Source organism: Gobius niger (genome assembly GCF_951799975.1).
Source record: "Gobius niger genome assembly, chromosome: 2".
Taxonomy (NCBI): Eukaryota; Metazoa; Chordata; class Actinopteri; order Gobiiformes; family Gobiidae; genus Gobius; species Gobius niger.
In genome coordinates, this window is record NC_136853.1 from 33,168,839 (window position 1) to 33,187,395 (window position 18,557).

Below are 18,557 nucleotides of genomic sequence, written 5' to 3' on the forward strand. Positions count from 1 at the left end.
ATGTTTGGAATAAGCTTAAACAGAAAGCTTTGCGTGTGGACAGGCTTAAACTTAAACCTTGTGAAGGAGTATCCTCCATGTGAATGTTCTTGTTTAAAGTATTAATCTTGTTATTATTTTTAATTGAATGATTGTTTATGTTGCTGACTATACTGTTTGTTTAAATGAAATTGTATAACGGGTCTCTTCTGCAAATGAGACGTTGAGTCTCAAGAGACCATTGGTATAAAGGATACAAAAAAATGGGACAGCCAATGACATTAACTAAGCAAGTCCTGCAACTCTATAATACAGTAATTTTTATTCGTAAATGAGAAGTTTGACTGGCAATGCATAATTCAGTCCATCCACTCCAAACTGGAGCCTGTGGCCAGTGCAGGTCTATGTGAGCAGACACTTCCAGTTTGATCAATGTGACTTGAGGGTCCCATGCATCACCATCAGTGGCAGGCTGCTGTCTGCAGGTGGCATGCAGAGGAAAGTCAAACAGCTTTTTAGATGCACAGGGCAATTGTTTGTTGTGAACGGGAAAACCAGGCAAAGCTGTGATTGGTCTTATTTTGAGTTGGAGTAAATTGTTTTCACAAAATTGGACTAAGCTAATCCCAGCGTAAGAGTGAGGGAAGACATCTTGTGCCGATGCACTCGGGCACATCAACAACTGTTAAAAATTCCAAATAATGTAACAGATATGAAAAAATTATCATCGGAAAGAACATCGGAATGAAAAATACAGATAAGTTAACTATTTACTAGCAGACTAATTTAATAAATTGCAAAACTGCAACAAAGACAGATTGTTCATAGAGATGTGTATTAGTAGCACCAAAGAAAATGATGCAAGTGTCAGCAAACCTAGCCATGCTAATGCAAAAGTTAATTTGTTTATGGATCTTTATTATTCACACAAAGTCACAGTCCCCACACAAGCCGGCTCCAAAAAGCCAGCCTCTGCATCAGGGTGTAACAGTCTGGTTATTAAAATCAATAACAACAATAACTACAATCCATTTCATTTTTAAGAGACGTGTACAGAGAACTCTGGTCGATGGATATTGAGCTACATTTGTAATACACAATCGCTAATATAATATAATTCCTCTTTGGCGACTACTCTCAAGTACATGGGAGAAAATACAAGGAGAAGTGCAGCAAGGTATTGAGCAGTTGATTAATCTGATGTGAAATACAAAACAAATGATGGAAATTTAAAATAAAAAGCAAGTAGGATTGGAAGTTAATGCTACATTTGACTCTTCAAGTTACATAAGGCAGTGGTTCCCAACCTTTTTGTCCAAGGCATTAACTTATACTCCGAGTACCCCCTAACTTGACGATCCTTCCAACATTTCTTACCAAAGTGAGCAACTAAACAGATAATTCAGTAGTATTATGTTCAAAATATACTCTGAAAGTCAAATCTTTTAATGAAAAACTAACATTTCTTTGAAAATCGCATTGAAATTCTACTCAGTATCACCTTTTTCTAATCTGAGGCAATTCCAAGTACCCCCTGCCAAGTGCTTAAGTACCCCCACAGGGGTCCCTGTACCCCTGGTTGGGAAACACTGACATAAGGAATAAGATAAAGGTTGTTTTTTTTCCACACATTAAGGGCAGGTTGCTAAACACTAGAGATGTCCCAATCCAATTTTGGCAACGCTGGCTGATACTGATCTGGTACAGTCTGTTTGTATTATTATATTTTCCTATAAAATATATCATTATACATTATATTATATATTAATAAAACTTATCATATCCTTTGTAAGAATAATAAAATGTAGACCTATTGCATATTATACGAAGAAAAAGAAAGGTTTCAAAGTCATTAACTCGACTTGCCCGCAGAAACCACGGCTTTTAATTATTTTTTGATTTTCTTTAACTTCGTTTTCGCCCTCATTTATGACTTCATGTATGATTTTATTACATTCATGGTTTAGTACCCCCTGGCTATTTTCATTATCTTTCATTGATTTTATGCCTTAAATAAACGTATTCTTCAAACATTCCACTTGTTTTTCGTCTCCTTTGCAGATGTGTGTTGTTGTGAGGGGATGTTGTACTGTGAGGCTTGAAGTGTGGAGTTTGTTTTTGCTGCCGAGTTAGCTGTAGTTTTGTTAGTTTGGCCGCAGCATCTGTTTACTTGCTCGTCCAGGAAAGACAACATTTATTGTTTTTTTCTTTAGAGCAACAAGAAAAAAATCCATCGAAAATCGAGATCGATCTAAATGGGGAAAATAATTGTGATTTTTTCTTTTTCCCAAAATTGTGCAAATCGCTTCCTTGCAACCTTTGCATATTTGACAATGAAATAAACATTCGTTCAGACGTAAAGTGCTCAGATAATCTCTGCCCATTCCTTTCAATGGACGAGAGCTTCCGTTTCATTCAAAGGGGGCGGTAACCTTCATAGTGACGTAGATGTAGTGTGAGGGTCAGTAAAGGCATCATCATCATCAGTCTCCTCCTCCTTTTCTATCCCTTCTCTCCAGTTGACATGGTAAACGACATAGGCAGCCTGTGTCACTCAAAAAGCCATTTCTGTGCTTCAAGACCCTGCCTAGGGTGACAGAAAGAGAGAGTGAGAGTACGTAGAAGAAAGGGGGTGGAAAAGAGTTGACAGAAGCATTTTTCAACCATGGCTTTTTGTCAATTTCTTTGTGCCCATCAAAATGAGAGGTTGTGCGGAATTGCTGGGCTAGACTGGAGAGTTGTTGGGTATGGGTTGTTGATGGAGGGTTGGAAAAGTGCAGGAGATGAGCTGGCGAAGAGGTACTCCACAGAGCTTCACTCTACTTCAACAGCAGAGAGCCCATATTCCTGGACTAATGGTCCCCTCCAAGTTGATCAGAGCGATAGTGCACACATTTGATTCTAGCCCCACAGATGCACATACTTTCAATGATTATTTATATTAACTGCTAAATAAAGCCATATAACCAAATACTGTCTGTCAAATCAATGTCTGCTGTTGGAAATGACTACTGCGCAATACTGACAATGTTGTGTGTGGAGTGAGAGATCGTCAATAAGCAAAAGTAGGACACACCAACAGTTTATGAAGCTAATGGCCCAGAGTCCAGACAAATGCCATTAGTGCGACCAACACAAGGAGAATGTGTTCAATAGGAGATACACAAGAACATGTATAGCATGGTTTTCTAATTAGTTGTTTTCATATTTGAGCAATTCACATTCTTGTGTTACAAAATCACATATCACATAGTAATGCAAACTCAAAAGGAGTAGGCCGAAACAAGAAAGCTTATAAGCGCCTTCCTCAATAATAATATGAACTACATAGAAAAGCAAAAGGAAACGTATAATTGAGAAATATTAAGATATCTTGATCATATTGAACATGTGTGCCCCTGCAAGCAGTAGGAATGCTGAGACCTGTACTCTTTCAGACTTCATATAGCAAATTGAAAGTGTGCGTTAGGTAACAGATTCTAAACAAAAGAAGGAAAATTGTGATCGAGAACCATCTCAATTCTTTAAAATAACAGATCCAAAAGACAAATTGAAAGAAAGGCAGTAAAACTAGCTTCAAGGACACTATCCTGATATAAGAATACAATACGAGTGTTTCATATTTGTAACACAAGCATGCCTGCATATGGCCCATGCATCAACACACAGGCCAACTCCTGTCAGCCGAATGTCTACACTACCAGGCGCTAATTTCTATCCCTTACACTGCACTGGGCAGGCCAACCATACCGCCTGTAATCCCCCAAAGCAAAGGAGAAGTGCTAACATAAGAAAAAGGATTAAAGGCAAAATCAGTCTGCGTCTGCATGTGTCCAAGATATGCCTGCATTGGCACAATTTTGTTGAAGGGCCAGCTGAAGAACAAATGCAGATTGTTTGAATGTTTCATAGGCACAGTTTTCAATACTGACCAGTTACCATTCACCAAATTCTTAAGTGCCATACTCGACTCCCTCAAGCCCCCCAAACTATCCCACACAAACACATGTTGCCATAGGAGTGGTACTTCGGAGAACTCAATAGACATCCTACCCTCAGCGCTCCTTATCGACAGTAAGCGAACTGTGTGGGAGGACTGGCTCTGATAGAATGGACTGCTGTGTTATTGACTTCAATTTAGAAAGTGCTGCCTGCTGCTTTTTCCCCCCTCCTTTCATAGGCAGGACCCTGCTGGCCCTGGCCACGGCCCCTCCGGGGGATATCCCTGATTGCAACAGTACGGAAAACACATTTAAGCAAGGTCATAGGCCCTGGAGTTGTGAGGGAAAGAATTCAGCACCGTGTGGATGCAACGCTTTCTTTGACCCATACCTTACATATTGGATTTTTTTACCATTTGAAACATTGTAACATGTTACCTATGAAAGTTTATTTGTTTATTATACTGCTTGGTAACTATATACATAATAATTACAATAAGAATTCAATTATTTTTGATACAGCACTTAAACAATGCCTGGTGTTATGGAGGTGTCGGGGAGATAGAGATAGATAGAAGATGATATGAAATAAATAGGCTGTGCATTCCCAAGACTCACTATAAAGGCTAAATACTGAAGGGAAGTGGCAAACACTGATGAAATATGAATAAGTAGCAGATTTTAATCACATGATCTATGACAGGGGTGGCCAACCAGTCAGAGACCAAGAGCCGAAATTTTCAACCTTGATCTTGTGAAGAGCCACAAAGGCACCGACCATTAGCGAGATTCCGGGGCGGAAGTTTATTGTGATTAAATAGAATGTGACCGTTTTATTTAACTTTTATTTAATTTAAGCCTTTTTCTTTATTTTTTTTTAAATAATTGTGTTAGATTGAATGGCTTTACTCCTCAACAAGATTGAAATACTCGTATATTAAATGACATTTTGTGCTTTCAGCTCTGACTGAGACAGAATTAGATTATTATTATTTTATTTATTTTTTTAATGCTGGGGTGTGTTTGTATGTGGGGCCCTGCCCACTGAGCCCCCTTCTCTGATTCGCCCCTGGCCTGTGCGCTCAGTGCAGCTTCGTCCTGACTGGACTGTGCAGAGAACGCACTCTAGGCTGCATAAAATTCATGAACTTTAACCAGGAGCCTCTGGATTATCTGAGAGTCTGTTTTAAGTTGCATCTGTTACAGTTATAGCACGTGTGAAAGAAAAGTCATGACTTTGCGTATTTCCGCGTTACGATGTCGCGCTTCGCATCATATGCTACATAAGAGCTTCGCTTTTTTCCATTTCCTAATTTTGATTTTTTTCTGTGAATATGTGGCCAAATTACATCAAATAAAGAGTAGCTGATCAGAAACCTGAAAAGCACAGAAGCTAATCCTAGTGCCACGATCTGCCTGCCTGTTGTTTAACCTATATCCCGCTTTGAGTGAGGCCGCACGGGCACCTTTTACGCGCCGCCTCGAAAAGGAGAGAGATACGGACTCTCATTCATGTAGAGATGGAAACAGGGTCTGTAGGACGATGGTTGGATTTTTGGTCAAAGACTGTTACAGTTTATGGGAAATATTTACCAATTATTTTGCAAAGAGCTGCATTGTATTAAACATCTCCAATCATGCAAAGAGCCACACTCTGATTGGCCAAGAGCCGCATGCGGCTCGAGAGCCGCGGGTTGGCCACCCCTGATCTATGATGATGGTCACGGATGGACCAAAAATGATGAAAAAAAATTACCTCAGTTTATCAAAGCAATAAATATAAAAGAGGTGTTCTGGTCGGCCCTAATTAGTCTTTTTCAGAGGTCACAAGTTTGGGTATCCTTCCCAACTCCTCCGTTGCATCATTTTTTGGTATGAATACCAAATTCTTTTGGTACCTATACTTTTTTTTTAATTCAGTAGCTTGTCCTGAACCTGGGCTCTGAAGCACTATCTCAGGACAAGCTCAGTACAATACTATGCATCACATTTTTTTTTAGTAATTCAGCAAAAGTTATAGAGAAACAGGACATTATTTACCCCCAGAGCTAATGACCAGACCAGTAGATCGTCATCCATGTTTAAAAATATTGAACAAAAAAAACAAAACATGCCATGGTGCAAAGAGCAATAAAATGAAGATGAACTATTGCATAGAAGATTGCGTACTCTGTTATTAGGCACACATTTTTGGTCGTTCTGAGTAACTAATGAAAAAACTGATCCATGTTCCAACAATCATGTTCACATTTAATGATCTTTGATGTTTCTGCAGCTCAATGTTTTGGATAAATAATCACACCGATTGCAGGTCTCTGAAGGTAAAATAAGGCATTCCTCACTTCAATTGGAATCATGATTATTGTTCACAACTATACAAAATTATCAACATATTATTATCATTATCATAACATTAAAATATTATCCTGCTGGTGTAAATTGTTAGTCGATATTAGTGTGTATTTGACCTTTCAGCGACCCAGTGGCTGATTAGCTTAGCACCTTTGCTTTCCATCCTGGTGGCTTCTATGATGCTTCAGAATACATTTTATTTCAGTTTTTTTTAGGGATTTCTGTAAGGTTCTCTGAATAGAATAGATTATGTAACCATGGATACGGTTCAATCAGCAGTGAAACCCTAAAAAAACAATTGATACTGGAGCGAGCACACGCCCGGAGCTCCTGTTATGTGCACATGCCATAGAGTATCACTGAGCAAAAGGAACTGGTGAATCACTGGGAAATTGATAACAATGTCACACACATTGCAGTCTGATATATCATTATAAATCTGTTTGTTCTCCAGAATTGTGTGTCTGACAGATGTCACAATGTCAGATGCATTAAAGTGGGGGGTAGTAGGATAAGACTGGGGGCCCCACCACAACAATTTTTGAGCTTATCAGCCTAATTTTCTCGTATTCTAGTGCAATTCAGAAGGTAAAAACTTTAACCACTTTAAAAGGAACATTTTATAGTTTTACTTTTGAAACAAAATGTCCAGCATTTTATAGAAATACAGATAACTATTAATATTAAAGTCCCATAGGAAAGCATATAACCAAGTCTCTTTCCCTTTCTACGTCCATCTGTCCCAACATCAGAGATTCATTGGACAGCACTGTGCAATATGTTCAGTGCAGATATTTTTGGCACAAACCATAAAACGGATAAATAAGCCCACAGACATGACACTAGATAGACTGACTGGTGCACACACAGCAGAAGAAGTCTTACACAACACAGCTCTATTCTTGTAACAGATTTTTCTAAAAGGGTAAAAAAAAAAAAAAAAAAAACTCTTCACAATTCAAATTGGAATTCGTTTGGAGAAGATCAAATAAGCAAGCGCTCCGGCCACATGGAGAACATTGGCCGTGATCCTATATTCCAAACAATCAATATAGTGCCCAGAGCTTCGTAAGTTTATTCAAGTTTGCCTTCATTCTGTTGAATATTACATTTGTTTATCTATACTGACACAGATTTAATTTCTTAACTTCGTGTTGAATGGTTTAGTGCACATCATTTTTCCCCTCCCATAGAAGTAATTGAATGAGTTCACTGCGCAGACAACTTGCTGCCACACTTGTCTTCCTTGCGCTCAGTTCATGATATAAACTGACTATTAAAATCAGAATTTAATAACATATTAAATCAAATTAATATTGTACATCGTGTGCCTGTGTGAGAACCATGGCCTCGAACGTGGAGTTGCTGATCTTCATCCCAGTTGCTTCACATTCGGCTACAAATCAACCCCGATCACGCTAAAGGTCCATATGATGAAGCCAACACATGTGCAAAGAGATGAGATCTCGAAGTTCCCAAACCAGACACTTTCTGGCCCCTGGCTGCGCCTACAAATTCCATCTATAAAAGTGGTCAACAGAACCAGTGACAAAAGGCAGCCCTGGCGGAAACCAAAATGCACTGGGAACAGGTCTGACTTCCTGCCAGCAATGCGAACCAAGCTCCTGCTGCGGTCATACAGGGAACGGACAGCCCTTAGCAGAGGGTCCCGGACGCCACACTACCGGAGCACCTCCACAGGGCACCATGAGGAACACGGTTGAACACTTTCCCCAGATCCAAAAAGCACATGTGGACTGGCTGGGCGAACTCCCACGAACCCTCGAGCACCAGATGAAGGGTACAGAGCTGGTCCAGTATACCGCAACCGTACCGAAACCACACTGTTCCTCCTGAATCTGAGGTTTGACTATTGGTCAGATTCACCTCTTCAACACCATGCAGTAGACCTTATTGGGGAGGCTGAGGAGTGTTTTCCCCCTTGTAGTTGGAACATACCCTCCTGAGGCATCGGATGGTTTGCCAGAAATTCGAGGCCAATCGATAGTGCTCCTGCCATGGCCTCTCCGAACTCTTCCAAGGCCAGAGTTCTTGCTTCTGCGGCCACACGCGCTGCGACACACTTCGCCTGCTGGTACCCGTCAGCTGCTTCCAGAGTCCTACAAGGCCTGTTAGGACTCCTGGGGCTCTATGGTCGTCGGCGCGAGAGGCACCAGAGACTTTGGTGTCACAGCAACGAGCGGCCACATTGACAATGGAGGAGGAGAACATGGTACACTGGGACTCCTGGTCTCCAACCGTAGGGGTTGAGTTAGAGAGGACTGGGTAGCAGGTGAGGCAGGTGGCTCAATGGCCCGGTCCATGGACACAGCATCTGACTTGTTGCAAATCGATTGTTTTTTTTCCTTAAAAAAGGAATATGACTTATGAACTTGATTCCTTGCTGCTGTGGAATTATCATACAGTAGTTCATCATAACCCTAGCCCCACTATTATGAGCACAATAGAACAAGGACGGGGGGAAAAAATGTAGCTATTGTCGTAAGTACTGGTCATACCACTCACGTACAAATGCACTTGCGTTATTGACCAGCAGGCAAAGTCCACTAATGAAATGCAATAAAGCCATAGTCAAACAAAGAAATGTTTGTAAATGTTTGGGGTCGACAGTGGCGCAGATAGTCGAGCGGGTCGTCTTGTGACCAGAAGGTTGGCGGTTCGAATCCTGCCGATGCACTCTGCTGTTGTGTCCTTGGGCAAGACACTTCACCTGCCTTGCCCCCAATGTCTGCGCACTGTTGTATGGATGAGCGTGTGAATTAGTGCCTAAAACAGGTAGAAAGGCGCTAATAGAATGTCTCCAGCTGATTCCTGGAAATTGACATGAAAATTGACATGAAAATTAGGAAAACATGGTGTGCTTTACCTCAAGGTTAAACATAGGACCAGCACAATAAATAATTGAACCAGGGCCATATCATTAGATGTGGTTTGTGGTTTAAATGTGCATTATCCTAATCGGGTGTTCATTCAACAACAGCATACTGCAGGCCATTCTCCCTAATGGAAACATTGACACACGCAAACATGCAGGCTGTTGACCTACATGTGACTGGACGCAGCCTAGATTAATTTTACCCCAGGGGGAGACTTCGGGACTGTTTGCATACCCTTCATACAGTCTGACTGACAATCCACAAAAGTTTGTGGTGTCATAGTCACAAGCGATAATGGTAGAGGTTTGGGGTTAGCAACACAATGTGTAGGCCTCACACAGTATGTGGCAGCTCTTCAATCACCACTGCCTGTCAGCTTTAAGTGAGAAGACATTGAAATACCATCGACATGCAGCTAGTGTTTAACCAACAACAAAAACATAGTGACTAGCTCAGTCACTGGTCCAGTGGTCCAGTCTACCACACTTTCAAAAGGCTGACTAACAAGCGAGACAACCTCGCAAATTGCCACAATGGTGGCATGCCCTAAATGTGAAATCAGATACAACCAATGGCATGTGTTACTCCATGCAACAAAGTTTGCAAACTTAAAAAGGTACAGAGAACCAAACCATTTTGTGATGACCGGCGGGGGTGGGCTCTTTTTAGACTAAATAGGTTCCACACCAGACAAGACCCCAGGTGTAGACTGTACAAAGAGGCTCCTGAGACAATCCAGCACATAACTGCAGGGTGTAAGATGCTGCCAGGGAAAGCCTACAGTGCAGAGTAAAAGTAAGTACACCGTCTGGAATTTCTCACATTTCTGCATAAATTGGTCACTAAATGTGGTTTGATCGTCTTCAAAATCACAGGAATGTTTCAACGGTGTCTGCCTGAACTAATACCACAGAAACATTTACATTTTATCATATTTTTATTGGCCACACTATATAAACATTCACAGGAGAGCGTGGGATAAGTATGTATACCGCCTGAATCTCACTGAACTGCAGCAGTTTTGTAAAGAGGAATGGTCCAAAATTCATCCTGATCGGTAACGGCAAACCAACTGTACTTTGTGGTGATGGACAAAGAGCAGAGGAAAGGCATTGTGGTTAACATAGCAATACAAAGTGATTGCAACATCAGGAAAAAGGAACACGAGAAACTGGAGAAATACCAGGGGCTCAGAGAGGAACTGGCGAAGGCCTGGAGGGTGAAGGCATCAGTGGTGCCTGTGGTCATTGGAGCACTTGGGGGAGTGACCCCCAAACAGGAGGAGAAAGTACAGGAGTTGCTGTTCTAGGAACAGCAAAGATACTGCTCAGAACCCTCAAGCTCCCAGGCCTCGGGTAGAGGCCCGAGCTTGGTGATATAAGAAGCAACCGTCAGCAAGGGGGAAAAATGTCAGGGCCTCCTCCATGATTTCCGCCAATGCTGCAGTGCCAATGTGAAAAACAAAAAATAAGTTTTATTGCTATTTATTTTCTTACTTTGAATATTGTTATAGAACATCTGCAACACAATCCTTATTATTATTTCCAATGAAGTTTTGTCTAGCTTACCTTGTGGTACATGGGAGACGAGAAGACAAGTTAAGAAAGGCCACCCTAAACTTCAATAGCTGACACCTGACTGTAATGTGTGCTTTTTTTGAGACCAATTCGTATTCGAGTGCAGTGATGTCAAAGAGAAAGAGTGTGTGTGGGTGTGCATTTGTGTGTATTATATAGAGGTTGGCTCTATACTCCTGTGCCAGTGGGAATAACGTACTGTGCTACAGGCTGAGTGACCTTTCCAAGCTGCCGCTCTTTTCCCTCTCCCCCCTTTCACACACTTATTCTGAAGCACTGACATAAATGTACATGTATTTAGCAGAACACTCACACACACACACACACACACACACACAGCTATAACTACCATCAGTTCTCAACGAGGATCTTACTTTGACAAACCAAACAATAACACAATGACAACCACCATCATCATCATCATTTGTATCGTGTAAATATCTTTGAAAGTGGTTGTGTAACTTAAGACTCTGCCAACAAATTCACCAGTTTCAGAAGAAATGGACCTAGAGGACTGCTCAACAAAAGTAAAAATATAAAACAAATATTACTTCAAATTACAGTGACCAAATTCCACGTAACAAACTTCATGTGACGGGAGGTTAAAATTTCCTCAGCTTAACCAAAAGCCACACAAAGTAAAAGGAAAAAACATTATGTTATGAGCATTAGCAAAAGCAAGCACAAACTGGTTTCAGAATAGGTAGATATCACAAAAGGTCTGAGTGCTTTGAGCTCCCTCAACTACCTCAGGACACTGCAGAGAGAAAGAGGGAGACAGTCAGTGTGCGTCTGAGTGGGAGAGCGAGGGTGAGAGAGGCATGAGGAGAGTGCATTAGAGAGAGAGGGGGGAGAGGGAGAGCATCGAGCCGGCACACGCGCGCTATTTTGCTGCTACAACGGATCCTTTCCACATCTATGCTACTGTTAACGTCACGCCTGTAAGCCGCACTTGCCCAGCGCTTGCCTCCACGTCTTGGTTCTCTCCCCAGTAGGACGCTCTATCATCCAGTGGGAGCCGTTCAGCGCAGAGGAGGAGGAGAGAAAACTGGACCAAAAAGAAGCCGCACAGAGGACGTAGAAACTGCGCACCACCCCTCCTTTTTTCCAGACTCTTTACCCACCCCGATCAACCAGCGACATCACCCCCACTCGTCCCAGCACCCCCTCCATCTCCCACCTCACACCCCCCTCTGAAGAAATTGACGGATTATTGGGAAGTGCATGGGAGGCAGGCTGCAGCTGCTGTGTGTGCGTTGCAGGGATGGTGTGTGCGCGCTCATGAATGCTGCTGTAGCGACCGCAGCTTCTAAGGATACGGCATGTGGCTAGTTGCGAAAAGAAGATACTAATGAAGACAGTCCACGTCGCCTAGACTTTTCAGCTTTTTCTCTAAAAAGGACTGATTACTCATTTAAGAATATATATTTATATATTCAAATGGCCACAACATCACTGAGTCAGGAGTGAAACGCGAAAGGAGAGAGAGAGAGGGGGAAAACGAAGGGCTATGAGACCAAGCATCCGACCAAGTGATTGACTGCTCAAGTAAACAGAGGAATACCAAATAAAAAGACTTTTTTTCTCCGACCCTCCGCTAACAAAAGGCAGAGAACATTGAAAAGGACTGGGGATTTTTCATTCAATACTTTTGAAGCTCACTTCCCGCCTACCTCTTTTGTCCTTTTTGCCTTTCTATTTGGTGCACTTAATTTTGTGCGCTTGTTTGTGTAGTCATCTGTGCTATGGAGACTTGTATAAGGTGTCTAGCAGGGGGATCAACTGTCGGATTCCAAGGACAAGCCAGAGAGGAGGAACCAACAGCAAAAAGTGAGCACGGAAGCACTGCTGCTTTAGGAGCCTGACTGGATTCCTAGTTTTTTTCTTGTCCACTAAAAGCAAGGAGAACAGAAAAACACTCACAAAGGGCCTTTCTATTTGGATATGTGGATTTACAAAAGGGCTCATCGTGGTTAAGCTCTTTGGGATTGTTGCCCATTTTAAAGAAAGCAGACATTTGAAAGGCTTTCATTTTCTGCTCATGGGATATAAATACATCTGTTGTGAACACCACAACTCTGATTGCAAAAGGAGGAAAGCTATATAACTGAGAACGTGTTTATTTAACTTGAGGTAGGTGTCTAGTGTTTCAAATCCATTTTGCATCTGCTTGAACACAAATACCCTTTGTCATGTAATGCATTTGACTTAATTTATTGTTATATCATTCACGTAAACGCGCGAGAAAGAAAATTGTTTAGCTTTTGAACCTGCTCTCTCGTGAGCAGAATGTATGGACATAAAACAAGCAGTGAGCAAAATGTATGGACATAATACAAGCAGTGGCTAGTGTGTGTGTGTGTGTGTGTAAATAGATCATCTATCCCATTGATACTCAAACCACTTTTTGGCTAGTTTGATGATGTAAACCATCTGTTTAATTAAGAAATTTAGACTGTTCCCAAAGTCCCACAACAACACCTCAAACACCCCCATCTCCCCCCCAGATGATGCTGAATTATGAACGTGGCACATCATGAGTCTCCTGGGGCGGGTAACTGTGCATCGCGCCAGGAAAGCCGCCCTGCTTTGTGTAATCTTCCTGATGGCGCGAGCGTGGAGCAGTGCCTCGCTGGCCTTGGCGGGGGCGGCAGCGTCACAAGGACCCCAGGGCTGCCCACCGCAATGTTCCTGCAGTAATCAGCAGGGGAAAGTGGTGTGCACCCGGCGCGGGCTCACCCGTGTGCCCCCTGGAATACCTGCTAATACGCGACATCTCAATCTAATGGAAAACGCCATTGAGGCGGTGCAGGCTGACTCCTTTCGCCACCTGCACCACCTTGAGGTGCTCCAGCTTGGGCGAAATGCCATACGGCAGATTGAGGTGGGCGCGTTTAATGGACTTACCAGCTTGAACACACTGGAGCTCTTTGACAACCGGCTAACAGTGGTACCCAGTGGGGCCTTTGAGTACTTGTCAAAACTAAGAGAACTATGGCTGAGGAATAACCCCATTGAAAGCATCCCATCCTATGCCTTCAACCGCGTCCCCTCCCTTATGCGACTGGATCTTGGAGAACTACGAAAACTGGAGTACATCTCAGAGGGAGCCTTTGAGGGCCTACAAAACCTTAAGTACCTCAACTTGGGCATGTGTAACATAAGGGGGGATTTGCCAAACCTAAGTCCACTGAAAGGCTTAGAGGAGCTAGAGATCTCAGAAAACCTGTTTCCACAAATAAAGCCAGGCTCCTTCAAAGGATTGCGTGCTCTTAAAAAGCTATGGGTGATGAACTCTCAAATAACAGTGATTGAGCGCAATGCCTTCGATGACCTTTCATCATTGGTAGAACTTAATCTTGCCCATAATAATCTGAGCGCTGTGCCACATGATTTGTTTTCCCCGCTCAGGTTCTTGGTGGAGCTTCATCTTCACCACAATCCATGGAATTGCGGCTGTGAGGCTGTGTGGCTAGCACGATGGCTAAGGGAATATATACCAACAAACTCTACATGCTGCGGGCGCTGTCACTCACCTGCCAGCATGAGAGGACGACAACTAGTTGAGGTGGAGAGAGGTGAAGGTGCTGCCACTCAATGCTCTGCTCCCTTTATTGTAGATGCTCCAAGAGACTTTAACATCTCGGCAGGGAGAGTGGCTGAGCTTCGTTGCCGGACAGCCCTAATGTCCTCTGTGCGCTGGCTCTTACCTAATGGAACTATTCTTACACACGCCTCCAGCCATCTCAGAATATCAGTTCTTAATGATGGTACCCTTAATTTTTCAAATGTCCTAGCTGCTGACACAGGCACTTACACCTGCATGGTGTCCAATGCAGCAGGAAACTCCAATGCTTCAGCGTACCTCAACGTGAGTGCAGCTGAGCTGAATACGTCTAATTTAAGTTACTTCACCACAGTCACCGTGGAAACCACAGAAATGCCCAAACCTACAACCACCACTACATCTTCTGGGGCTGGTGTAGCTGCTGGTGGAGGGGCAGGCTTAGGAACAACAACGACGGCTTCTCCGTCTGTGTTTCAGCCAGTGTTCATCTCAACACCAACTGTCCTGCTGCAAAGTACTGACAGCCCTCCAGGTGCAGCTAAGCCATCTGTGAATCCTGCAGTAAAAGGAGCCACTGGAAAACCAGGCAAGTCCGGTCCCAGCTTGGACGAAGTCATGAAGACAACTAAGATAATAATTGGCTGCTTTGTGGCAGTAACACTACTGGCTGCTGTCATGCTTATTGCCTTCTACAAACTTAGAAAGCGCCACCAGCAGAGGAGCACAGTGGCAGCTGCTAGAACTGTGGAGATAATTCAGGTTGACGAGGAGGACCTTCCACCACCAGCTTCTGCAGCACAAGAGACAGCACTAACGTTGCCTGAAATCCGGGACCATAACAGCATACACAAACTGGATTTCATCAGTCACAAAACTGACTACAGTTTCCACAAACCCAAGGTAGACTACAAACCTCATCCTGATTTCACTCTTCACAAACCAAAGGCTGAGTATACAACATACAAGCCTAATGTAGACTTCAGTAGCCACAAAACCATGCCAGATTACAGTACTCACAAATCTACACCGGATTTCAGCCTTCACAGACCAAAGCCTGATTTTAGTCCATATTCACATGAGTACAAGTCTAGGGTGGAATACAGTCCTTTTAAAACAGACTTTGGCACTCACCCCAAAGCCAAATCAGACTTTAGCCCTTTTAAACCTGATTACAGCACCCATCCCAGGCAGAAATCAGACTTCAGTCCATTCAAGAGAGATTATAATACTCAGCCAAAACCTAAACATGACTATAGCCCCCTGAAATCGGACTACAATACACAGCCGAGAATCACTGCTCACTACAGCCCCTTCAAGCCATCTTTTGGCACTCACCCAAGGCCTAAACATGAATATAGCCCTTTTAAAGCGGACTACAGCACTCAGCCTAAAGTGAAAACGGACTTCAATGGCCAGAGATCTAAAACTGACAATACCTACAAACCCAAGGACCCTTATACCCCCAATAAAACTGCGGCTGATTACAAGCCCGATTTCAGTCCTTACAAAGTTGATTATTGCGCCTTCAAGTCTGACTTCAGTCCCCACGCACAGAGACTTAAAACTGATTATAGTCCACACAAAATGGACTACAGCCCACACAAAGTTGACTATGCTACCCTAAAACCTAAATATAACACCTACAAACCAAGTGGCCATGGAGCTAAATGGACAGATAACAACGTTGGTAACTCTTTGCCCAGAACCTTGCCTAGTGCCATCACAGCAATGGCAGAACCCTTTGTCATAAAAACTCACAAGGAGAAAGTACAGGAGACTCAGATTTAAAAGGGAACCATCTCATTGTATTCCTGACCCAATCTCATTTTGTCTTTTTCTTTTCATAGAATCACGCAATAGAATGCACAATGAAGGACATGGCAACTTTTTGTACAAAGTGCAAAGTGAAAAAGACTGAATTTTCTTGTTGTATATGCTTATAAATATATAAATAGATCTCTATATATATGGACAAATCAAAACTACTACCATGGGCTGGTGATAGAGAAACATATATTAAAAGAAATGAAAACTATTTTCTAACTTGTAACTTCTATTTAAAATAATGAGTTGTTTGAGATTATGTCTTGACTTTGACAAATATGAAAAGGCTTGCTAGAGGGCATTCAATGTGATTTTTACACAATGATACAAAGAATGCAGTGACTAAGAAAAATATTTATATGAAGAAGCCTTTCTTTAAAGAACCAACAAAGGTCAGTGTTGATCTTTACAGGTTTACCTTGTAAAAGCACCAAGAATTTGTACTGTGCCAAATGTTATAAATGCAATAAAAAAGATTTTTGGAAGAAAAAAAATGTATTAGAGAGAGATGTTTTTCACCTCTTTTTGGCATCTACTGTAACCAACAGCCAAACACTTTAGACACTGCAGTAAGATGCTGCAGCTATACTTTAACCCTGAGAGTGCCGAATGACTCACGGTGCAGGAGAGGGTGGTGGCAACTGAAAACATTTATTCAAACATTGTGTTAATGTTTCAGTTTAAATATTTGTTGGGGTAATGTTTTCTCTAAAAAGCAGACTATCTTTGGGAACAGTGTTTTGTCACAAAATTGATTGAAGTGTTGTCTTTTACATCACAGATAATGCTGTGTTAAGTATTTTTGAAATGTTTTGGAGATATTCTTTTATGTATAATTTTCCTTTGGTATGTGTATGGAAAAAAATATGTATTTTCCTTCAGAGTAATGCTGCTTATTAGTGTTTAGACATTACATTTTGCTATACTTATACACGTATACACACACACACACCTTTAGACATATACCTGTATTTTTGCTCAATGAAGGTTCTTGAGTCATCTTGTGAAGATGACTCAAGAACTTTCAATGAAGATGGACAACTCCTGAAAGACTGAGAGCCTACGCAGACACACCTGTATTTACATGTTATATATACACACGTACTCTTGGAAGAAAACAATCAAGACAAAAAGAAAAGAGTGAAAGAAACACAGGGAAGATGCGGAGAGCAAACGTGATGCAAGACTGCCAGCTACAGATGGAACAGGGAATATATGGTCTGGGCACTCTGACTTTCATGATCAATGAATAAACAAATTACTTCAAGAGGGGATGCAGTTAGTGGTGAAGATAATGGGATGGGCTAACTATCAAAGAAAATAGGCACAACCAGGAGTGGACTGGACCATGGGGAAATTGTAATTACTGAAGGGGAAGTGATTGGGAGGAAGTCAGGATCAAGAGGTTAGCTCAAATGGAAGTGGGGATATTAGCAGAGCAAAGAACCATAAGTTTTCTGTCATATTAAAGACTGAATGGTTTATTGTGATGGCAATTTCTTGCGTGTACCACTAGAGTGCCAACAGAGCAGACAAGGGCTATTCTAAACAGGCCTGCGAGCACACACGCTTGTGAGTCAATGTTAGTCAGAGCTGGGGCGAAACTCCAAGTTTGATGCGGTGGGGGGTGGGGGGTAATAAATAGACCCGCAAACTGGGTCTGTACAGCCGCGGACCAAACCATCATGAGATGACAGGTGGGGGTGGGCTCAAAGCGAAGCAAAGTGCTTATGGTGTACGTTCTCATAAATATATTCAATACAATTATAATGTTATGGGGGGGGGGGGGGTGTCGACTGTCAGGGAGGGGGATGTCCCCATGATTTCCGCAGATGACTTGAACAGTCATATGGTCCTGATGTCAAACAGAGATGCCAAAACGACAATAAAAGCTTAAACATGTGTTGTAAGGGCTTTGTGCTGAGATGAAAAAGTTGAATCTATACCCGTTTAAGAAGGTAGATGCTCACTGCTCATGTCAGTAGGTCTGTCACAAAAACAAACTTTGCAGCGCGATATGTGGCAGCTGAAAAAATTATAATACTGAAGACCTTTTAATACAGCTAAAACTCACCCTAAAGCATCAGTATATATTCTTATACTTGATCAGTTCTGCAATTTAACACAAGCTGCAAGAAATAAACATGCATTTCATTACTGAAAAAGCATGTTGGCACATATGAGTCATTGATATGTTCATTCAACCCTATACAACCCTATACTTGTGGTCGTACTGCAGTTAAGAGATCGCAACACAAAAGTTCCAAACTAGAAAAAATGCAATACAATAAGATACGCATATCAAACACAGAGCTCCAAAAAAAATACAGTACATTTTTTATATTGAGAACAGTAAGACGACATAATAATTGTTGTGACAGGCCTACATATCAGCCTGTACTTTACGCCGCTTATAAAG

At 42.1% G+C, this 18,557-nt stretch overlaps 2 protein-coding genes across 2 annotated transcripts in view; one reads left to right on the top strand and one right to left on the bottom strand.

Moving 5' to 3' along the window:
* snd1 (staphylococcal nuclease and tudor domain containing 1) overlaps positions 1-18,557 on the bottom strand; it is a 133,914-nt gene that overhangs the window by 59,855 nt on the left and 55,502 nt on the right. The gene's annotated exons all lie outside the window — the stretch shown is intronic.
* Positions 11,544-16,818, top strand: lrrc4.1 (leucine rich repeat containing 4.1). Its single transcript, XM_079582758.1, has one exon. The coding sequence runs from the start codon at positions 13,283-13,285 to the stop codon at positions 16,100-16,102; it is 2,820 nt and encodes a 939-aa protein (XP_079438884.1). The 5' UTR covers positions 11,544-13,282; the 3' UTR covers positions 16,103-16,818.

Excerpts from the sequence above, each read along its gene's own strand:
- lrrc4.1 (XM_079582758.1), top strand. The coding sequence starts at position 13,283 with ATGAGTCTCCTGGGGCGGGTAACTGTGCATCGCGCCAGGAAAGCCGCC.